Source organism: Caretta caretta, chromosome 16, assembly GCF_965140235.1.
Source record: "Caretta caretta isolate rCarCar2 chromosome 16, rCarCar1.hap1, whole genome shotgun sequence".
Lineage (NCBI taxonomy): Eukaryota > Metazoa > Chordata > Testudines > Cheloniidae > Caretta > Caretta caretta.
This window is the reverse complement of record NC_134221.1, coordinates 22451326-22462057: the sequence shown is the minus strand read 5'-3', so window position 1 is coordinate 22462057 and position 10732 is coordinate 22451326. Positions and strand designations below refer to the sequence as shown.

At 45.3% G+C, this 10732-nt stretch overlaps 1 protein-coding gene across 3 annotated transcripts in view; it reads right to left on the bottom strand.

Annotated features, from left to right (window-relative positions):
• Positions 1-4207: 4207 nt before the first annotated feature.
• Positions 4208-10732, bottom strand: part of RABGAP1 (RAB GTPase activating protein 1) — a 128908-nt gene continuing 122383 nt past the window's right edge. For all 3 annotated transcript variants that reach the window (XM_048822744.2, XM_048822743.2, XM_048822745.2), the window contains 2 exons: positions 7932-8129; positions 4208-5848 (listed from right to left, as the gene is read on the bottom strand). In XM_048822744.2, coding sequence (XP_048678701.1) covers positions 5726-5848; positions 7932-8129 — 321 coding nt within the window. In that variant the 3' untranslated portion in view covers positions 4208-5725. The remainder of the gene's footprint in view (positions 5849-7931; positions 8130-10732) is intronic.

Below are 10732 nucleotides of genomic sequence, written 5' to 3'. Positions count from 1 at the left end.
GTTACCATGCTGCAAAGAACAGAAACGTTAAATTGCAGACCACAGAACCTGCCCATCACAGACAGTGGCAAGCACTAAGAGGCTCATATATGGAGTACATGAGTTTCTTACATAAGAAGCAGAAGAGTTGAACTTATTTTACATTTAATGCACAAAACTAGCTGAGAGACTGAGGTGAATAGGGCAGAGGGGATTCCCCATTCAGCAGGTAATAAACAGCTCATTAAAGCCACAAAAATTACTATTCTCACTGCTTTTACTACTGCAGGTCTGTAAAGTTATTTTCATTGCAGAAGCTGAGTGTCTCTGGATTAAGTTTAGAAGTGTGTGCAACAAGAGTGATGTAGTGGTGGGAGTCTGCTATAGACCACCGGACCAGGGGGATGAGGTAGATGAGGCTTTCTTCCGGCAGCTCACGGAAGCTACTGGATCGCATGCCCTGATTCTCATGGGTGACTTTAATTTTCCTGATATCTGCTGGGAGAGCAATACAGCGGTGCATAGACAATCCAGGAAGTTTTTGGAAAGCGTAGGGGACAATTTCCTGGCGCAAGTGCTAGAGGAGCCAACTAGGGGGGGCGCTTTTCTTGACCTGCTGCTCACAAACTGGGTAGAATTAGTGGGGGAAGCAAAAGTGGATGGGAATCTGGGAGGCAGTGACCATGAGTTGGTTGAGTTCAGGATCCTGACACAGGGAAGAAAGGTAAGCAGCACGATACGGACCCTGGACTTCAGGAAAGCAGACTTCGACTCCCTCAGGGAACGGATGGCCAGGATCCCCTGGGGGACTAACTTGAAGGGGAAAGGAGTCCAGGAGAGCTGGCTGTATTTCAAGGAATCCCTGTTGAGGTTACAGGGACAAACCATCCCAATGAGTCGAAAGAATAGTAAATATGGCAGGCAACCAGCTTGGCTTAATGGTGAAATCTTAGCAGATCTTAAACATAAAAAAGAAGCTTACAAGAAGTGGAAGGTTGGACATATGACCAGGGAAGAGTATAAAAATATTGCTCGGGCATGCAGGAATGTTATCAGGAGGGCCAAATCGCACCTGGAGCTGCAGCTAGCCAGAGATGTCAAGAGTAACAAGAAGGGTTTCTTCAGGTATGTTGGCAACAAGAAGAAAGCCAAGGAATGTGTGGGCCCCTTACTGAATGAGGGAGGCAAACTAGTGACAGAGGATGTGGAAAAAGCTAATGTACTCAATGCTTTTTTTGCCTCTGTTTTCACTAACAAGGTCAGCTCCCAGACTGCTACGCTGGGCATCACAAAATGGGGAAGAGATGGACAGCCCTCTGTGGAGATAGAGGTGGTTAGGGACTATTTAGAAAAGCTGGACGTGCACAAGTCCATGGGGCCGGACGAGTTGCATCCGAGAGTGCTGAAGGAACTGGCGGCTGTGATTGCAGAGCCATTGGCCATTATCTTTGAAAACTCGTGGCGAACCGGGGAAGTCCCGGATGACTGGAAAAAGGCTAATGTAGTGCCAATCTTTAAAAAAGGGAAGAAGGAGGATCCTGGGAACTACAGGCCAGTCAGCCTCACTTCAGTCCCTGGAAAAATCATGGAGCAGGTCCTCAAAGAATCAATCCTGAAGCACTTGCATGAGAGGAAAGTGATCAGGAACAGCCAGCATGGATTCACCAAGGGAAGGTCATGCCTGACTAATCTAATCGCCTTCTATGATGAGATTACTGGTTCTGTGGATGAAGGGAAAGCAGTGGATGTATTGTTTCTTGACTTTAGCAAAGCTTTTGACACGGTCTCCCACAGTATTCTTGTCAGCAAGTTAAGGAAGTATGGGCTGGATGAATGGACTATAAGGTGGATAGAAAGTTGGCTAGATTGTCGGGCTCAACGGGTAGTTATCAATGGCTCCATGTCTAGTTGGCAGCCGGTATCAAGTGGAGTGCCCCAAGGGTCGGTCCTGGGGCCGGTTTTGTTCAATATCTTCATAAATGATCTGGAGGATGGTGTGGATTGCACTCTCAGTAAATTTGCGGATGATACTAAACTGGGAGGAGTGGTAGATACGCTGGAGGGGAGGGATAGGATACAGAAGGACCTAGACAAATTGGAGGATTGGGCCAAAAGAAATCTGATGAGGTTCAATAAGGATAAGTGCAGGGTCCTGCACTTAGGACGGAAGAACCCAATGCACAGCTACAGACTAGGGACCGAATGGCTAGGCAGCAGTTCTGCGGAAAAGGACCTAGGGGTGACAGTGGACGAGAAGCTGGATATGAGTCAGCAGTGTGCCCTTGTTGCCAAGAAGGCCAATGGCATTTTGGGATGTATAAGTAGGGGCATAGCGAGCAGATCGAGGGACGTGATCGTTCCCCTCTATTCGACATTGGTGAGGCCTCATCTGGAGTACTGTGTCCAGTTTTGGGCCCCACACTTCAAGAAGGATGTGGATAAATTTGAGAGAGTCCAGCGAAGGGCAACAAAAATGATTAGGGGTCTGGAACACATGAGTTATGAGGAGAGGCTGAGGGAGCTGGGATTGTTTAGCCTGCAGAAGAGAAGAATGAGGGGGGATTTGATAGCTGCTTTCAACTACCTGAAAGGGGGTTCCAAAGAGGATGGCTCTAGACTGTTCTCAATGGTATCAGATGACAGAACGAGGAGTAATGGTCTCAAGCTGCAGTGGGGGAGGTTTAGATTGGATATTAGGAAAAACTTTTTCACTAAGAGGGTGGTGAAACACTGGAATGCGTTACCTAGGGAGGTGGTAGAATCTCCTTCCTTAGAGGTTTTTAAGGTCAGGCTTGACAAAGCCCTGGCTGGGATGATTTAACTGGGAATTGGTCCTGCTTTGAGCAGGGGGTTGGACTAGATGACCTTCTGGGGTCCCTTCCAACCCTTATATTCTATGATTCTATGATTCTAAGCTCTGGCAAATGAAGATTAAAATGTTTCTTCTTTGGTTCACTTGTTCCCATCACCTTGTAGGCGTGTGCATCCAGCTTCCCTAAGTCCTAAAAACAATCTGCTTTCTTGTCATATTTTATATTTAACCTAGTGCCAGAAAATCTGGATCTCAGCGTGGGACCCAAGTCTTTGAAACGCTGTGGATATTTTGCATGAGAGTGGATTCAGGACTGCACTGGGAATGGGTAATATTCCCACATTAAATTTTAAAATATATCAGTGTGATTGGAAAATGTGCCTTTCCCGTAAAATGTGTCGTGGGAAATGTGTGAGGAGCTTAGTGTACCCATTGTGCAGGTTTTCCTGTGTCCATACAAAAACAAGTAGTATCTGTTTCATGCAATCCCTGATGCAATAATTACCTGGAGCAATATAGCAAAGTTTTTTCCTGACTAGTCAGTTATTTTTTAACCTTTTCTTGAAGGGATGGGAGAAGTTACATTATTTTCCTCTCACTTGGAAGGTGGGAGTATGAGAGGAAATTTTTACTGGTTACCTTCAAACCTTATCCAAATTACACTGATAATTATTGATAAATTGCAGATCCGAATTCATTCAGGAAGGCATTTCTGTGAAACAGAAAGCAGCAAAGTCTGCACATGGTTAAGAACCTCACTATGTTACTCCCGGAAAGCACGGCTACTGTCAGAAAAGTTGCTATGGAATACCTTTCTAGATTAGGCGTGCTTTCAGAGTTTGCCTTTACTCACTTCAGTGACACAAATATGTTTACTTCTGCTATTTCTGCAGAACTAACAGCTGTGCGAGCCTGAGATGTACTGTGATCTAATTCATATAGTCATCCAGTTGCAGTTAAATTTTGTCCTCCGTTATGAGTGGGCATCCCCAAGTGAAGATAGCATGAGTAGAATTTGGCCCAAGACTTCTTGTTATTGGTGATGATGTACAAACCAGAGAACATAAGTCTGTTTCTCAGATACAAGTGGAATTTGGAGGGGTGACAGAAAAAACATTTTACTTGTAAACTGAGCACATTTGATATTACTTGTAAACTGAGCACATTTGATATGAAAAATATTCAGACCCCAGGAGACCATTTTTATAGTCACTTTTCAGAGCAGAGCCATACTTTTACAATATAGATGGGCCTTCTGCCACACCAGGAAGATCCAGTATCTTTTACATGTCCTTTGTGTATTAATGATTTTGACCTTGGGGAGTTTGCAGATGCTAAAGCTGTGTTTTAAGAAGAAAACTGATTTTTTATTGCAAAATATTTAATTCACTGTTAAAATGAAATGAAACAACAAAATAGTAATACAATTTTACTAGGTTATATTTCAATTCATGAAGTATACACACTAGCAACTATCCTACCACCATATCCACACATCTAATATTGATGATGCTACAGTATTTTTTGGTATTAAACAATAAAAGATAATGTATGCCGTTAACAAAAGAGGCTTAAGCATAGCATGTTATACCCCATAATTGCAGATTACATCAGCTAGCATTAGTACAGTAAACAAGAAAAAGGTAGAAATACAAAATAAACCAAATATCTTTATATACAAACCAGTGCCTCTTATTGTAACCAGCTTATACTCACACTGCACACAAAATTTATCCACTGATGCAATAGATACTTCAGCATAACACAAACCATTATAAATTAAAAAAATTACAAGGTGCAAAACCTCCATTCTACAGCTTTCTGGTGAGAACTTCAGGACAATCCAGAGGAGGCGAAATCCAAGCATGTTTAGCACCTATTAGTGCAACTGCACTGAGCATGGAAAAATGACCTACAGAACCTCTGAATGTATTACCAGGAAAGACAGTTAGGACACACAGCAATAGATGCTCGCTGCTACACTCGCGCAGTGATTTTTGCCTCTTAAATATCTCAGTTTATTGTTTCTTTGTCTCATTCATACCTATGTGCAAAACTAAATCCTAGAAGCTCTCACAGAACTTCACAGAAGACTACAGCCGGGTAAAAAACAAAGAATTAAATGTCAAATATTCACATAATTAGTACACATTAGCAGTCCTGGTGTGAGGATTGAAACGCTGTCAATGCGTGTGGCTCAAAATATATGACACAGAAGTAAAACAGAATTTGCCAAGAATTCTGATTATTCTTATCCACCTCTCCGACAAGCCTCCCTACCTCAGCTTGTGAATTCCTTTGGCAGCCCATGCTAAAAAACCCAAAGTTGCATAGAATTGATTAGTAACACAGAAAGAAATGGCGAACACAGAGCAATGGATAGGGTATGTATTAAAACAAAATGGGGTTGCTCCAACCAGAACTCTGAAACCATCCCCCTTCATAAAGCAAAGCCTACCACCTCCTCTCCAAATCCTACCTTTGGGGACTGCTTTCTGGCACTGATGTAGTTCTTGCTAAGAGTCATTTTCTTTGTTAGTGACACTTTCTTTTCAAATAAAATATTAAAAAATATTCTAACTGTAAAAAAATCTATCGTATGTAAACTTAACAATTAGGATTTGGTAAGTTCTCGTACCTAGTCTGTGAAAAGCCTCCAGCCAGACCGCAGAATGGAGTGTTTCTCTGAAGAGCGTCAATCTAGCTACATCACCTGTTAAATATCAGTAGTATGAAGATCCCGTGTCTAGCAATAAAGCCTCTTTTTGTGTTTCCATCCACTTTATCACTGACCTATTGAAATCCTGACATGCTGTGTTTCTAATTTTATGTACATTCTGGTCCTCTCACATGTCACAGATTTAAACATCTGGCCACGGAAGGCAACAAAAGGTATTGTGTTTAAGAAAACTGTGTTTGACGGAGTTTTGCTTTTCAACAAGTCTCTTTCCCTTGGACACCAGTCACTGTTTTTATAGAACTTATTGTTCTGTTGAACCAAGTCTTCTTTGCTGCTTGTACCTCGTTCAGTGCCAGGCCCAAATGGTGCTCCAGATCCTGCAAAGAGAAGTGTCAACACCTGTGATCTGCTGCCTACTACAAAATGGCTATAAGGCTCAGAGGGAACCAGGAATTCTCTAGTCTGTTGGCAACTTTTGCTTCTGAAGAGCTTTTCTATGTATAAAACCATCAGTACAGCATGCAGATCTTCTATCTGAATGCACTTTTTAGTGATTCTTGTGTCACTGCCATGCAGACTCCTCCAGGTTTCTTATTAGTGCATTCACACACTCTAATTCATCGCAGACAATGAATGAGTGAGGAATTCTCCCTCCAGGAACTGGATTTTTCCTTACTAACTTTTGGCAAAAAGTGCTCTGAAATCACTAGATTAAAAATAACCTAAAACCCAATAATTGCCCCAAACATAACCCCTAGCCCTTTGGTTTTAATCAATTCTATGTGCACTCTGCAAAAGAAAAGTTAGTATAAACTCGTATGTCTAGATTTGCTGAGCTAAGAATGAGGGACATGTATTGGAAGAGATTACACGTATTGGTAGGGCCCTACCAAATTCACAGCCATGAAAAATGTGTCACGGACCGTGAAATCTGATTTCCCCCTGTGAAATCTGGTCTTTTGTGTGCTTTTACCCTATCCTATACAGATTTCATGGGGCAGACCAGCACTTCTCAAATTGGGGGTCCTGACCCAAAAGGGAGTTGCAGGGGGGTCACCACTTTAATTTAGGGTGGGGAGGGTCACGGTATTGCCACCCTTACTTTTGCATTGACTTCAGAGCTGGGTGGCTGGAGAGAGTGGCTGTTGGCCTGGCGCCCAGCTCTGAAGGCAGCCCCCCGCCAGCAGCAGCGCAGAAGGAAGGGTGGCAAGACCACACGAGGCCATCCTTACCTCTGCCGTGCTGCTGGCGGTGGCTCTGCCTTCAGAGCTGGGCTCCCGGCCAGCAGCCGCTGCTCTCCAGCCGCCCAGCTCCGAAGGCAGCGCTGTTGCACAGAAGTAAGGGTAGCAGTACTGCAACCCCCAGACCACACACAATAACCTTCTGACCCCCACCCCCAATTCCTTTTTTGGGTCTGGACCCCCACAATTACAACGCTGTGGGGTTTCAGATTTAAATAGCTGAAATCATGAAATTTACAATTTTAAAAATCCTATGACCATGAAATTGAACAAAATGGACCGTGAATTTGGTAGGGCTCTACATATTGGAAATGCATAAACGCAAAGGAGGGAGAGGAATTTTGGTTGGTTCATGGGCAGAAAAATGAGCAAAATAAAATTTAGGCTAAACATCAGGAAGACTTTCCTCACCGTTAAACCATGGAACAGATTCTCAAGGGAAGCAGTGGAAGCCTTCTTGCTTGGTACATTTGAAAACAGACTGGACAAAGAACTGGAGAATACACGGAGGGAAACAATCATCCCCACTGAGCCAGTGCAGGGTCTACAGGAATCTTGTATTTCTGACTGCTAAAAATCCATGATAATCAAGAATGAAGAGCAAGGTAGCTAAAAGTCTAAGCCACATTCTTTGGTAAATGCAGCTTCTATAAAACCACTTCTATTTAGGGTTATATTAATGGGTTTTTTTCCCTCCGTGCTTTAATTTTGATCCCTTCAGATTTAAATCAAATGGCCATTGAACAGCATCCCTGTGACAACTAAAGCATTCATCGCAATGGTATCTGAAAGCCTTCAGTAGTGTGTTAAGCAACATGACCAACATCTGTCATATGGTATTCGTTCTATCAGCAACTACAGAATTGTGCAATAAAGGAAGAATATATGATTCATCACTTGGTCAGAGTTAAAAAGGGAAGCAAGGGGTTTACTTTTCCCACCCAGGCAGTCACATCAGATTAGCCTGAAAGGGCTAAGAAGCAACTGAGCAGATGTCTGGATTTTGTGACAACAGGCAAAAAGGGGCTCATATGATTTTAATTATTTTATCTGCATCAGCTGCGTTTTCCAAACTAAATGTTTTGTTAAATCTCCCACACAGGAAATAGCAGGTTACAGTTTCAGCCAACAGTATCTGCTCGAGTCTCCCCATTTGAAATACATTTTTCTACAAATATAGGGCAGCTCTGCTGAGTAACAAATAACCCCCAAGTATTACCTGTATTTTACACTCTGCTTCGACTAGCTGCAGTTTGGTTTGGGCCAGCTCAAGCTCCATTTCTCTCAGCTGGTTTTTCAGACTCTCCTTTTCCTCATCCGTGTCCTCATCAGAAGCCTCCTTGGCAGAGCTGGCAACCTTCACACGTCCTTCTTTATTGAAGAACTCTCGGCAGTGTTCACAGTCATCCACTTTTTGCTAAAATCAAAAACACCTGACTTTGCATTTCTGTTAAGGATGCTGGTAAACGTACCAGAGACATTTCCTGCCCTTGCACTGGAGTAGTAGGACAGGGGTGAGGGAGGTGGGTGGAGAGTCAGTGACCCACACACATTTAGGCAACTCCCTTTATTCACCTGTGTGGGTAGACAAAATAGCAGGCAAAGCAGGCAAATAAGAGCTTGTCACCCATACACCCCCATTCCTGCTGTGGTTTGTAAACTACAGATTTACTCATACCATTGCCATGGATGACGAATGGGCACTATCACACCACAGCTGTATAGATCTTTCTGAGAAAGATGTCAGTGCTAACAGAAAGCACCCAACTCAGGCCAGGTTCACCGAGTGGAGTTTTCTGTGAAGTGTTTTGTAACACACACATTACTTTTAAACAGGTTTCAGAGGAACAGCCGTGTTAGTCTGTATTCGCAAAAAGAAAAGGAGGACTTGTGGCACCTTAGAGACTAACCAATTTGTTAGTCCATCACTTTTAAAGCAGCAGGCGCACTCTATACTCAACATCCATCCCCACTGGAAAGGTCTCCATGGTATAACTCCTCCCACCAACATAAAGATCAGGTTCAGGATAAGAAGTAAGATGCAACTGAGCAGGCACTAAGAACCAGGGAATCAGTGTTCTGCTCCCAGCTCTGCCACTGATGTACTGTGTGATCCTAAACAAATCACTTAGTCATTCTATGCCTCAACTCAGAGGCCCATTCTACAAATGGGGGGATTGACACTTATCTTACCCCTGAAGGAATTCTGCACCAAAAAAAAGTAAAAATCTGTACACAACATTTTAAAATTCTGAAAAATTCTGCAAATTTTGTCAATAAATAAATGTGAAAGTTCCAGCATGGTAGTGGGGTGTACAGGCCACGGGCTGCACGGAGATGGGAGATCACCCAGCAGCTCCCCACACCTCCACCTGGAAACATGGACTCAGCGGAGTCTGACCCTGACCCAGCACAAGGGCAAGTCCTGCCCCAGAAAACAGGTGCACCAGGTGTGGGCAGGATCCAGTGTGGAGGGGCTTAATGTGTGGGAGGGGGGAGAGGAGAGATCCAGGTGTGGGGTGAAAGGGTTGTGTGGGGGGCAACTTAGTGTGGGGGGTCCAGGTGTGATCTGGATGCACAGGGGCTCCTTGGGGGGTTTCTGGATGCAGGGGTAAAAGGACTCTGCAGGGGGTCCAGGTGAAGTTGGTTGGGGCTCGGCAGGGAGGTCTGGATGTGGGGGGGATGTGGCTTGGCAGGAGCGGTCTGGGTGTGGGGTGTTCACCAGAGTGTCTGGGTGCTGAGGGAGTCGGGCTCAGTGGCGTGGGGGTCCAGGTGCAGCTTGTTCGGGCTCAGTGGGGTGGGGGTCCAAGTGCAGGGGGCTTATTGGGGTGGTCCAGATGCATGGGGGGTGGGGCTCATTAGGTGGGGGTTCGAATGCAGGGGGCTCACTGGGGGGTGGTCTCGGTGCAGTGGTGAAGGGTCTGGATGCAGAGGGCTCATCAGGGAGGGCCATGCTCGGTGGGGTGGATGTTTGGGGGGGGGTAGTTCTGGGTGTGGGGTGGTGAGGCATGGCAGTAGGGTCTGGATGCATGGGGGTTGGGCAGATAGGTAAGCAATGACCCGTTTCCCCGTGGTTGAGGTGCGATGGGGGCAGGAAGTGTGTGTGTGTGGGGAAGTAAGGGTGGAGTTTCCTGCAGCTGGGGGAGGTTTCTGGGGGTGGGTCTGGCCCGGGCTACTCCATGCAGGTGAAGTGCACTACTCCTCCCCGACACCCAGCCCAGCTGGGACTAGCAGCTGAGCCCAGCACAGGGTAGGAGCCCCCAGCTAGGGCATCCCAGCCCCAGATGTGGGGGCTCAGCACAGTCCAGGCTCGGTGGGTTCCTGGATGCAAGGGGGTGAGGCTCGGTGGGGGTCCAGATGCATGGGGGTGGGTTTGACTGGGCCCCAGCTGGGGCATTCCTAGCACCACCCCCTCCCGCAGTAATTTACCTCTTTGCCGGCTGCTCCAGGCGCCTGAAACAATGCACCTGTGCTGCTGGGGAGGGGCACGTGACTGCTCTTGCAGCTTCCCTTTGCTTCCCTGTCAGAAAGTCATTTTTCTGCAGGGAAGCAAAGAAATCAGCGGGGAGCAGAAATTCTGTGCCTGTGCAGTGGCACAGAATTCCCCCAGGAGTATTATCTACATAACAGGAATTTATGAAGCTTAAAATGTCCAAAGTGCATTGAGATCCTCAGCTGAAAGCATTATGGAAATCCAAAGTATTGTTCACATTACAGTAGCAGGTAATATGCCGTGTCCAGGGCTAAATAGATATTTCAAGAGATTTCACAAAGAGTCGTGAATCTGACAGAAAAATGATTGCACCTTCTGATCTGTGCTGAAAGGCAATCAGCTTTATCAAGGGGAAAAATTCTCTGTGGAAACTCCCTATGGATTAGATTCGACAGACACAAGGCAAACAAAACACTAAAACTAACGGGGAAGGCAGGCCAAACACACACTGAATAGTCGGATGACCACAGGACCATTGGCTGCACCGGGTGACGGTACTAAGCACAGAGTCCAAACGACAGTTTGTT